This window comes from Accipiter gentilis, chromosome 22, assembly GCF_929443795.1.
Source record: "Accipiter gentilis chromosome 22, bAccGen1.1, whole genome shotgun sequence".
Classification (NCBI taxonomy): Eukaryota; Metazoa; Chordata; class Aves; order Accipitriformes; family Accipitridae; genus Astur; species Astur gentilis.
In genome coordinates this window covers 12512155-12525160 of record NC_064901.1, presented here as the reverse complement: position 1 = coordinate 12525160, position 13006 = coordinate 12512155, and the positions used below count along the sequence as shown (strand labels likewise).

Below are 13006 nucleotides of genomic sequence, written 5' to 3'. Positions count from 1 at the left end.
AACTATTTTTCACATAATACTGACCTGATGAAATAAGCTAGGCAGCTACACTGATTCAGCTACAGAGATCATCACTGGGAGGGCTAATTGAGAGCATTAGTACAAGTTGTATATGTATGCCTGGACATAATGATATTAAAGCAAAACTGAAAAATAGCTGTCATTGTGTAGTGAAGCATTTAGTCCAGCCTATGTTGACTTATCTACATTTTGCTACAAATCAAGAAATTGTAATGCTGCTTTAGTAGTTAGACTGCACTGTTTAATAGAAACTGGGAGAAAGTGGGAGAGGAAATCCATAAATATTGTGGAGACTTTCTAAAATGGTAATTCAGCTCATACTCATTATAAACTATTCTACTATTACCTTCCACAGTCTGTCTTCAAAAACTATGACCATGATCAGGATGGATACATTTCCCAGGAAGAATTTGAAAAGATAGCTGCCAGTTTTCCATTCTCATTTTGTGTAATGGCTAAGGACTGGTGAGTACCTAGTTCTGCTTATCAACTTTATAGCATCTGTTTTGGGAGGGGTTTTGGGGTTTTTGTGTTTAAATTTTATTTCTGTTATAAGTATGGTAAAATCATCCTCTTCACCCACAAATAGAAGTGAAAACATAACTGACAAAAGCATCTTCTGAACGTATTGTGAATGACATCTTCATGAGCTTACAGCAGTGGTAATCAGGCTGATGTAGAAGAAGAACAGATCTTAGAAAAAGAAACATTTTTTTGGAACAATATTCAGTATACTTTGGGAGCAGTTGACAAGATTACTGAGATCACTGTAGTTTTTGGCCCATGAAACTATTGACATTTTAAATTGCGAAGAGATGTTTAATTCTCCTTATGCTTTTAAGAAAAATGTATGTCTCACAAACAACTTTTCTTGTTTATTTCCAGGGAAGGTCTGATTAGCAGGGATGAAATAACAGCTTACTTTATGAGGGCTAGCTCAATCTACTCCAAATTAGGACTTGGCTTTTCTCACAACTTCCAAGAGACCACTTACTTAAGGCCTACTTTCTGCGACAACTGTGCTGGATTTGTAAGCTTACTTTTTAGTATATTATGTTAACATTGTTTGGAATAATGCCTTTTTTTACCTCATAATCACCATATGTCATATACAGAAATGGATGTATATAAAACGCCAGTGAAGCTATATAGGACAGCAAGCTTCTGCCTGTGTAGCTATTTAAGGTCCTCTTTACGCCCTTCTTGGCACCACTATTCCCTGTTTAAACATGGCTCCTACCTTGTGGTGTCTGGTTGTGTCACCAAACACCTTCTCAGGCAAGACTTCCAAATCCAGAGCCTTCCACTCCATGGGGCTGTTAGAACGCATGTCCTGGTACAGACATGACATGCCCCCTGCCTGTGGCACAGAAAGATCTAGTAAAACTGACTGTCCTACCAATCCCCAGTTTAGCTGGGATCAAACAAGAGTGCTGAGATAGAATTCTCCCATCTACTTCAGCTCCACAACTTCTCTGGGGCTGTCAGATCTGCTGATATATTCATTAGAGACTAGCTTAAGGTATTTTGTTTGTGACTGAGGAACACACATAAAATATGTTTACTGTATGCTAAAGAGGTAAATAGTTCATATCTTGACCTCACCATTAAAAGGGTAGAAACCCAAGATATTCTGCAGATGTTCAGATCTTAAAAGTGAGCGGAGCTTTTAGTGGATTTTTATATCTGGAGGTATCAAATGTGCAGAGAAATATTTTAATACATAGTCTTTCTGTTTGAATTTCAGCTATGGGGAGTCATTAAACAAGGATACAGATGCAAAGGTAAGGTACTTTATACTTTTAATTTTAATCTATAATTGATGGTGAATGACAAAAAAGCTGATCATCCTGAGATCAATTGCTGTGTCTATGGACCTATTTAATCTGACCTCTGAGGGAGGAGAAGACTGATTCAAGAACAGTATGACAGACATATGGTCCAGAACAAATGCAAAGATGAAGGCACTAAAACCTGATAGCTGTAACCCTTTGCAAAACATAACTGAATTCAAGAGGGTTTGGGAACAAACCCCTTCTATTCCAAAGGGGGCAAACACCAACACTGTGAAAACCGTGCAGCACATTCACAACATGTATTTTGCAGAGTTTTTCTTCCTCATACAGGTATTTGCTTTCTTTGCAACTCTTACAGTCAGAACACTGTTGCAACTGAATGTTGCCGTTTTGTATTTTCACAGTGAAAAGGAGTTTGAGATGTATATAGCAAAGGGATGTTGTTGCTCTGTTTACCAGATGTATGTTGTAACAGGTAATGCATGTAGAGAACACCAAAGAAGCTTTCTTGCTTCTTAGGGAGGCAACATAGCATGAAAGCTGATCTTAGATGCTACAACAGAGCCACGGAATCATGTAAACTTTGTTTTGTTTACAGACTGTGGAATGAACTGTCACAAGCAATGCAAAGACCTGGTTGTGATAGAGTGCAAGCGAAGACCCAAAACTTCAGTTGCAGACAACAGCCCAACATCGGCTCTTGCTTCAAGCCTCTGCCCAGTAGGAGTCAAAGAGCAATTCCATGGTGAGAAAAGATCACAGTAAAAAGATTAAAAGATGTAGATAATCTTTTCTTTGCTCCTTTCTTTTAAAGCAATGAGTTGTAGAGCATCGTTTTAGGTTTTGTTAGTTAACTGCAGTGATTTATCAACATACAAACTAGGAACAGGTCTAAGTGAGCCTGCACCAAGCAACACCATTCCAGTTCTAGTCTGAATAAGTAAGGACTCCCTTTCTGGGAGATCACTTGTCACACTACACAACGTATGGTGCACAAATTCTACGAAAACTGAGTAAATCTTCTGCCAGACTCTCATGAGAACTAGATGATATGAACTGAGCAGCTGACAGGTTCCCTTAACTCTCTCACTTTGTGACAAGCAGGTCTTAGTACACTCCAGTTTTTACCATTGTCACATTAAGGGACTACTGCATTGCTACAGTTCTGACTCAGATTTCAATCTGGAGTTTATAAATTCAGTTTACTTACGTATCTGTGTGCTAGGAAAACCAAGAGCTAATTGTGTTTATTTTTTCCCACTTCAGTAGTTGAATCTACAACTCCTCTTTGTCCATTCATCTTTCATTTAATTAGAAATGAAAAATTACACTTCTCTGTTCTTTTCCCCTTATATCAAACAAACTGTATAAATTTTTCATATTGTGTATTACCATGTGGGCCTCCAAAGGAGGAAGTGTTGTCCTTGAATAAAACCTCAGGCTACTTTTGTTTTGCTTTTCTTTTGATGTTCCAAATCTCTCCATACTCACTTTCTTTGAATTTCTCCCCTGCTCTTTGCCTGTATCTAACATTCTTCAAATCTATTTCTTGCCACTTTGATATCAATCTTTTGTGTTATATTTAAGATTCATACTGCTGCAATCCATCTTAGGCTTCCTATTAGCATTTATATAGAGCACAATGCAGCCAGTTTCCCTTGATAACTGACCATGTGCATCTCTATGATTGCACCTGCAATGGCTGAAGCACTGCATAATAACCACCTTGTAGGATGTCACGCTTATAAAGAGATTGAACTGTAGTGTGTTGCCCCATCATCACCTAGTGTGCCAGAACGTGGTACCTCTCAGCACTACATCATGCTGAAGAATGAGAATTCAGATCTAGGTTGAAGGTGTAAGCCTCATCTGTTCATCTATATTCTCATTTAATTCCCCAGAGCCTGCAGCAGCTACTGGACTGACTTTGTTCTTTCTCCTCAAGTGTTTGAACATTCAGTCTCATTTTGTTTTCTTCCCAACAGAAATTACTTTATCTGAAAAAGGTCTTTTTAAATCCTTTAATCACATCTCTTGCCCGCTGCTTCCAACATTGTGGTTCCCCCCACCCCAGTTTTTACTTTTAACTGCAAAAGCAAAAGTATTTTAGGATAACCTATAGAAAAACAGTGTAAAACTAAAGCCATTGTTATTTCACCTTTATAAAATGCGTGAGATGAGTTGTATCTTACAGCTGCAAGTTGTGATAATGCTGAACTAACACGTGGGTTTAATCTTCCAGCCCAATCACTAAGATCAATGGTCTACATAAGACCTCTTAGCCATCTAGAAGTTTTTCTTTAGCTGACCTTGGTGGCACACCTGTTTTCCTCTTACTGATCCATATTTATGTTACTGAGACAAGGCAAACAGTTGTTACAAGAGACACAACATTGAGAAACCTCCAGTGACACCTATTTTGGAGAGCGATGAATGTAAAATCAATAAAGAATAAATGTTGGTTTATTTATTAAAATCACATTTAATTACTGTGCTTCCTGTTTCTCTTTTCCTGGGATAAGATCTTGACTGAAATTACTACATATATATTCTACAGGACAAGAAGAAGGACCGTTCACATTTCCTAATGGAGAAGTAGTGGAACACAATGAAGACAGCAAGGACCGAACCATTATGCTCATGGGTTCCTCAGCTCAGAAAATCTCAGTGAGACTGAAACCAGCTGTGGTTCATAAAGGTACACAGACTGATCATGTACCGCTGGCTGGTGATGTATCTCGTAGGCAGACAGAGAAGAAAGAACATAGGATGCCAGAAAATCCTTATCTCCAGGCAGCTCCACCATCCCCACGTCCAAGCCCCATTCTAGGCCGCAAAAAGGCATATGTTAAATGGGAAAACAAGGACTCCAGCCAGAAAATGAAGGAGGAGCATCACAGCTGTAAACCCTCATACCAGGAACTTGAGCAGGTACAGACATGATGAAACAAATTCTATTTTACACAACAGTACCATAAAGTGGTTGGAGGGTGTAGGGTAGTGGCTGGGTGGGAAGGTGTGACCTTACTCTAGGGTAATTAATTGCCAGAACAATCTGTGAGTGGCATCATAAATTCTTACCCACTTTTACTCCAGCAATGCTTCACTTCAAGCATAAATTTTAGTACTAGCATAGGGCTTAAGAAATAAATTTTGAAGCCCTTATTATGATTACACTGATCCCTGTCAGTCTTAAAAGTGACAGGCACGAATGTAACATAATCCAATCACTTAGAACAGGATGGAACTCCGTAACAGTCCCAAATTTCTTCCTGCTTTTGGTGGCCTCTGCTTCCCTAAGAGACAGAATACATGGGGTGGGGAGGGTGCGGAGCTCTGCTTTTGTTCAACTGACAGTAAATCCCTTCTTTTTTTTTTTGATAACTTTAAGTTACCAAGAAATTTTGCTGTGTGAACAGACAGGATGCCTCTTGCTAGATTTCACCTGCATCAGCCCAGTTGTGGCTCACCTTGCTCTACAAGTGTTCTGACAAAGTAGCTATTCATAAGGCTGTGTCACCTCAGATTTGGCCCAAATTCAGGTTTGTAGAAACACCACCTTTACAGACCGATTAAAGAGACTATCACAATATCAACAATGCAGCTGATAGATGGATCTAGATATGAGAAACAAAGGCGGACTTATTTTCATACTTTACTCATTACTATTGCTATTCTGAGATGGATCAACATGAAAGCAGTCCAACAACAGGATCACAGCCTGATCTTAGAATGATCAGTGTAACTTCAAAGTATCCTTCGTTGTTGATAAAATGAGCTCATCTTTTATGAAAGATGATTGGTTTATTAAGACAGAGATTAAGACAATAAGCAAGAGTTTTCCAGTACAGACCAATTCTCTTCAGTCAACAGTACATTCAGTATAGACAAGGATGTGAAGTGTGGATGTACTTGTAAGAACTGGTTCTTTAAAATGTCCCATTCATGTGAGTCCCACAATTTACGCTTCTCCTTGCTCCCCCAACAGATCCTGACCTCAATTACTGAACAGCAACTGATGTTATAAATTAATGTCTTAGATTATTGTACATCAGTTTCTGCATTAGTAGAGCAGTAAAGTGTGAGCTGTGTTCTTGTTTCCCCTAGATTACTGCTGCTATGAGAGGAGCAGTGGAGGGTGCATAAATGCAGGTTGTGGACATGACATCAGATACCAGCTGCTTCAAAGTTTTAAAAGTATACACAAAGGATAGACCAGTGACTATTGAAACGTTCAAATGTTACTGGTTCTGTTCCACTGATAAGAGCTACTTACGTTTATGTCAGTCAACCTAAACATACAACCCAAGAGTCCTGAAACAAATTCAAAATGAAATACCATTCTCTATTTTTTGTTTGTTTGTTTAGGAAAGAAATATTCTGAAGGCAGACAATGAAGGTTTAAAGATCCAACTGGAACAGGCACATAAAACAATTGAATCTCTCACAATCCAGAGAAGAAACCATGTAGTCGACAACCCACAACACAGAGACTGCTCCTAGCAGACAAGAGAGGAAATCTCCTATGGAAGAATGTAAGACTGAAGGAGGGGTTGTGATAAAGCTGCTTTTAACACGTGAACTGGAAAGGGAGTCTGAAGGATGTTATACAGAAATACTCTCTTTACTCAACCCATTTCCATATTAAACATACACTCCCAAATGTACAAATCCATTCCTTTGACTTAAGGTAATTTAGCATTATGTGTGCAATGAAAATAGTATTTTCTGGGTTTGCTTTTAAAAGGAGTGACATTGTTGCTGGAGTTTCTGTTCATGATGAAGACCATGTGGATTCCCCAGTGACTTGGCTGCCAGCAGCACACCTTACTCTACAAGTGTTCTGACAAAGTAGCTATTCATAAGACTCTGTCACCTCAGATTTGGCCCAAATTCAGGTTTGTAGGAACAAATGTTTGATAAAGCAGAGTATTTAATTAAAACTGTAGAAATATTCCATTACGAGAAACAACTCCTTCTCATTGTGGCTGAAACCAATTAAAATCATGAAGTAAACTCTCATCTTTATTTCCAAAGTTTAACAAGAATATTAAAATAAGTAGTTAAGCTAATATTTGATTATTTGATTCTTAGACTTTAAGATAAACTGACAATTTTTTTAAACCTCTTTCAGAGCTTTAGAAGTCCTGCTGCTCAAATGCTTACCTCTGTTAAGGTAAAATAGATGAGACTATAAAGAGTTTATATTGAATACTGCTTCCATTTTTGTGTTCTGTTCCACAGCTTGGAACACTTAGCCCTACTTATTTGGCCTAAGGGATAACTTGCTGTCCACATATGGTAGATATGGGACAAGGCTGATTATTTTTCTGTCATGTCAAAGTGGATGCCATTGTTGAGTAGAACCTTGAGGGCCATATTATGAGGGAAACTGTACAGTAATTCCAGTGCAACAGTTACTGTATTCCAGAGCTCCTAACAGCTTCTGGTTCTAACCAAGGTTTCTCCATTTTCTCTCTCCTAGATTTCACATGCACTTTAGGTAAAGAGTCAAGATAAGTGTGGTCTTATGTGTGTAAATTTTGTACAATAAAAGGTGCTAGGAAGGTAACTTTAGTTTTCTTAAAGCTACGAAGTGTACATATTGTTAAGAGACAACAAAACAGTCTTTCAAGTTACTGATAAATCTACTTGTCAGAACAGCTGACTTTAAAATTGCATTTGCATTCCAAGAGAATCTGTACACTTACAGTTGTATAAAACTTGCTTGCATTTATCAAACAGGCATTTGTCATCACACATTTAAACATCAGAAACTTATGACTTCAATGTATTTACCTACAAAGTCCACTTAATGCTCCTCAAACCTTGTAAGTTAAAGTCCGTTATAGATTGAAATGTAGTCAACCTATTATAATAGCATGTGTGCTTTGTGTTCAGAGTGGTATAAACGTATGTTCCATCCATAATTTATGGTCATTATCAAGTATATGAATGCTTTATTTATAAAAAAAGTCCACTTGAAACTACTTGCCAGTTTAGTGATTCTAAATTCTTGTTTTGAACTTGGATTGTGCTTGCTTCTCCATGTATAAGTAAAAACAAATGGAGGGAAATAGTAGTAGTAGTAGTGGTAGTAGTAGATTTTGTTACCTTACTGTAAATAACTGAAATGCGTAGGACAAAAACCAGCAGCTGTGACGATTATGCAGCTTTTTTTTCCTCATACACTAAACCTGAATTATTAACAATTAACATGGAATTGCACTTTGATCAATGAAGCAATCAGAATGGCTTTCAGGTCATGTCTGCAAACTTGCTTTGCCCATTTTCTGTAAGCTTCTTGATTATGTCCTCTGTTCAGGGAACCACAGCAAGGCGTATTTCTAATAGGCATTTAGCAAATAAAAGTCTGTTTCTGCAACAACTAAAATAAAAGTTGAATATATTTTCACATACTTTGAAAATACCCCAAAAGAGCACCTAAGACTCATAAATCTTGTTGCGTAGCTAAGATAACTGCTCACTTGTGGTCTAAGCTCTGGATTCTAATAGAATTTGTGTGTGCGCATACACTTTACCTATGCTGGGGGGTGGAGATCATGAACAAACCCTTATTTAAAAAGAAAATGCCCTAATATCAGAAGTTGGCCCAAAGGCTACTGTGTTACTAGGTTGAATACTTGATACTCAAAATTGAGTTATGATTGTAGATTTGTACAATCTTAAATGCTAACTTAATGTTTCTCTGTGTTGTCTTCTTGTTCCTGTAAACAATCTGAACGACTTAAAAGGGATCTGTTTGCAGGAATATCTTACAGAACAAGTATGTGGCGCTTCATGTGTGCTGAAAACTTCCTGCTTCAAAGAAGTCAGTTGATACCTGGAGAATTTCAGAGCTCTCAAACTACCTTCAGGTTCTGTTTGCCCAAAGCCCCTTACACTATTCTCTCTCTCTCTCTCTCCGTACCTGCCCCCCCCCCGGCTCCATGGTGGTAGTCCCTTCTTATATTTTTTTTCAGGACTTCCTTTTTGCTGCATGAAAGACTAATAGCAGAAACTGACTACAGGGATACTGCTAAAACTGACAAAGCTACTGAACAAAAATCACTCACATCTGTATTAATCTTCAAGCTGCTTTATGCTAGGAAAAAAGATACAATTAAAGTACTAAGTGCTGTTCAAAAGTCGTGTTAGCAAACACTGATACTGAAATTTATCTTGTCATGGCTAATTTAAATGAAGAGCACTCACCTTTGTTCCTTCTCTAGGCTCAGCTGTGTTTCATGTACATACAGGAAGGAATAAAAAACAAGTATCCCCCACCCCCTGTTTATTTTTTAAGTGTGAATTCTGATCATTCAAAGATAAAAGTAAATAGATTGAGTAATACCACAATTGACAAGGCAGGGCTAATTCAGATTAAACACAACAGCCTTTAAAGTAGCTTATATGTTTTTGGAGATACATTTTTGTTACAGTAGCAATCTGTTATTTTGTTGTAACTGATCTCTATGGCAACTTGAAAAATTTTTGGTTTAATGCTGTTTGAGAAGATTGAAAAAGTATACAGATTGTAAAGATTTTATATAAATTGTAAGATTTCTGTTTAATATTTATAATAGAAAAGATATTAAAACTGCATTTCATGACTCTGATTTTCTATCTCAAAGAAATCTAAACAACCTCTATTCATCTTCCTTAACTCTGTCATGCAAGATGCTTCTGCAGGATTAACCTAATACCAGAGTCCCTAGTCTAGTTTGACCTTCTGTGAGCCCTGGAACATTGCCTGAGAAAATTTAGGAAGCTAGGTATTTGCAGATTATTCTTTCAGTATTTTAGTGGTTGACACAGTCCAAGTACAGACATGGTTTTGCTACTCATTCCAAGTACCAGAAAGAAAAATTCTTCATTAGCACAGTCTCTCACTTTTGTTAAGAAGGCTAATTCTGAAAAGATTTCACAGCATGATAACCAAGTTTAAACAAGGCTTCTGTAGTGTCTGCTAACGCTGGCTATTACACAGGCAGCACTGTAGCACCCTAAAGACTTGCTATGCTTTACCTTGTACTAAACCTCAAAATACCTTATCTCAAATATGTTTTTATATGGGGTAATGAACATTCATTCAGTTATCTTCAGTCATCTGAAGGAGGTGAGGGAAGAAGACAAGGAATGCAGACTACTGAAAACACAATTCCTATCTGTACAAATCTTCTGTACAGTCTTGCATATATGAAACAAACTGTGGTTTACTTCATAATTATAGAAATTAAACCCCAAAAACTTCAGAAGTAATTGAAGGATGTTTCCTTACTTCACGTAAAGACAAAAGTAATGATCATATAGACCTATGTAATTTTTATTTTTTTTTTTAACCAAGATAAAATTTAACTGAGATTCCTTAGTAATCCCAGACAATGTAATAGGGATGTATTTGTGACATGCCCTGTCCGTTGAAATTTTCCTGTATTGTTATCTACAGCCTTCTCCATTTTGGTCAAAATGTATCTGTTACTTTTTATGATAATGAAAAACAAGTTCTATCACTATTGTAAGTAAGTCACCAGCAGGCATTCTTCCTTAGGAACATATGATAGTGGATCCAAATCACGCTACACAAAAGTGATGCAAATAACTTAAATACAGTACTTTATTCCTCAGTGTTTACAGCTCTTAACAAAAGTGTCTCTCAAATCCTGAAAAAAACCCCCAACCTATTTTTCAATTCTTGATCAAACAAAACAATATTCAGGTAGATAGTCACTAAGTGTGAATAAACACAAACATATATATGAAAAATCTTTTACTTACAACAGAATTCTTGAAAATACTTTTTTTTCAAGCAAACATAGAAAATTTGAGAAGAGGTTTAAATCAATTATTTTTATGGTATTATTGCATCTTTTGATAAAGTAAAAGCATACATTCTGACAACAGAGGACAGAAAAGGATACCTCTATGAAACGTGGTGGTGCTTACTTGAGTTTTCAACTACTGGCTTCACATTTTGGAATTATTTAAGAAAAAATGAAATGGCCAGATTAAACAACACAATCTCCAACCTATTTAAATTTCCATCTTTTACATAGTCTACATAAATATAAGTGAAATATGATATTGTAATAGTTTAAGTGTTAGAATTACATGTGGGCACATTTCTAAATGAAGTAAACCATCAAGTGAACCAGCTCTGTCCTGCTTGCTACAAACAGGGTAAACTGACACATGTAAAAGTACCAAGGCACATCCACATACACAGTTACAACAGTTCAACTAAACCAGGGCAACTTCACATCTTAAGACTGATGAAATCGTTATGCGTAGATAAGCCATTTGATTTTCCTAGCCTATTTCCTCAGTGAAGCTAAATGCTTGACTGCTGTTTGGAAACTACTTGTAGCAAAAAATAACACTGAGATGAACAAACAGAATTTTATATTTAGCTTTGGTTGTTAAAAACTCCTCTTTCCCTTCCTTTACTGACCCAACACTTCACCTCCAAGGCCAGCAGTCTCACTTGGTATGTCATCGATTTGTGAGCTATTCCAGAGCATTAGGCAAAAATCAAGCTCAAAAGCAAGGAAACCAGTACTATGCTCCCGTGTGACCCATGAGGGTCTCTCCATAATGACTGCAGAGGCTGATGACTGCTTAGGCCAGAAAGGGGTATAGAAAAAAAAAAAATGGCACAGGAACTACATTGCTAGCAGTTGGGTGAAATTCAGCCATAATTTCAAGAGTTCGCATTGAAGCTAACATGTTCAAGCAAGGAAAACTCCTGCCCTTTTGTGCTAGGCGCCTGCTGGGACCCTAAGGTATGGGTAAGGCTGTATCTATCACATCACAAGCAGCATTCTCAAGCAGACTGTGATCAGAAAGGAAGTAAAAGGAGAAAAACTTCTGAAGTTTATCATCTGGATTAATATTTCAAATGAAAAGGTTGGTGATGGCTAATTAATAAAATCTGAGAATTTTGAAAGAGATAGTAATTTGATTTTGAACAGAGCTTTACATGCATGCATAAAGCTGCCTATGAAACAGCACATGATGCACGTGTTCCTGAAGGCAAAATAACATCTTTAAAGCAATGCCAAATGGGGACACCACTAGGAAATGTGTGCAGAAAGAACTCGTAACTGTGGAACATAACATCAAAATCAAATCCTAAAGTTCAATCTGCAGTTAAGCCTACAGCTCCACACTCCCAAGTGCTTCAAGGTTTCTGTGCTATGCAATCAACAGACACACCCAGGTTTACCAGATGCCTTCCCGAATCTCTCTGTAGTAGCCTGACCCTGATAAAATACTGTTGTGAGTATATACTTGGGCATCACCTCCCTGTTCCACCTCTGTACTCTGGCCTCACAGCAGGGGAGGCGATCTAAAAGACACCGGACAACAGAAACTGTCTTCAACCAACAGCTCTAAATTTAATGCTTGTCTACATGTATTTACAGCCATAACTGTAGGAAAGCTAACTCCTCCTTCTAGGCTACCACTGCCTGTGAAGGAGAAGGCACCCATGCGATATCAAGACAGAGTTTCTTTTAGGTTATCAGACCAATTAGTTGGCAGAGTAAGAGAGAGAGAAGTCACTGAGGAAGGGCAACTGCTGTATGAAATGTCTTGTTAGCTGAGCAGTTGGCTATTCCCAAACATAGAGCAAGCAGGGGAGAAATGGTATGTTCTTTCTCAAGGAGCTCAGCTTATTTGACCTTTATGTCTCAAGGCTGATTCAGAAAGAATATATAAATGAACTCTTACCAGACGTGATGGCTGCAGAAGTTTCTTGCCCAATATGATCTTAAAATGTGTTTATGGAGCACCAATAAAATGGAAAACAGGTAAAATGAAAACAGACACTATCAAAACTTACCATGATTCTGAGTTTACAGTACATGCTGTGACCTTCAAATAGTCTCTGATATATTTATGAACACACAAACCAACCTGCTTTTATTAGTTTCTGTACAGTATTAATTCAGAGTGTTAGTTTTATGTGAAGTTCTGGAAGAATAAGAAATCTAATTGAACAAATTTGACCAAAGCCTTAAGGATTTTAACATCTGACATTAAAAATTGTTTACACATCCCACATGAAAACTACATGAAGAGAAAAAGGCTGAAAGCAGCATTCTAGATAGAGTCTCTTAAAAGTGTTTCCATCTGGTTCTTAGGCCTATTTTGGTTTTTCTACACAACATTTTGGAGCAGAGGAGTGG

At 37.4% G+C, this 13006-nt stretch overlaps 1 protein-coding gene across 8 annotated transcripts in view; it reads left to right on the top strand.

The window, feature by feature from the left end:
* RASGRP1 (RAS guanyl releasing protein 1) overlaps positions 1 to 9402 on the top strand; it is a 44379-nt gene extending 34977 nt beyond the window's left edge. For 2 of the 8 annotated variants that reach the window (XM_049825934.1, XM_049825931.1), the window contains 6 exons: positions 377 to 486; positions 907 to 1051; positions 1769 to 1805; positions 2416 to 2562; positions 4375 to 4748; positions 6186 to 7115. In XM_049825934.1, the coding sequence (XP_049681891.1) occupies positions 377 to 486; positions 907 to 1051; positions 1769 to 1805; positions 2416 to 2562; positions 4375 to 4748; positions 6186 to 6320 (948 nt within the window). In that variant the 3' untranslated portion in view covers positions 6321 to 7115. Of the gene's footprint in view, positions 1 to 376; positions 487 to 906; positions 1052 to 1768; positions 1806 to 2415; positions 2563 to 4374; positions 4749 to 5208; positions 5360 to 6185; positions 7116 to 8572 lie in introns of those variants that run through there. The other 6 variants (XR_007509204.1, XR_007509202.1, XR_007509203.1 and 3 more) reach the window with 6 other exon arrangements.
* Positions 9403 to 13006: the final 3604 nt, after the last annotated feature.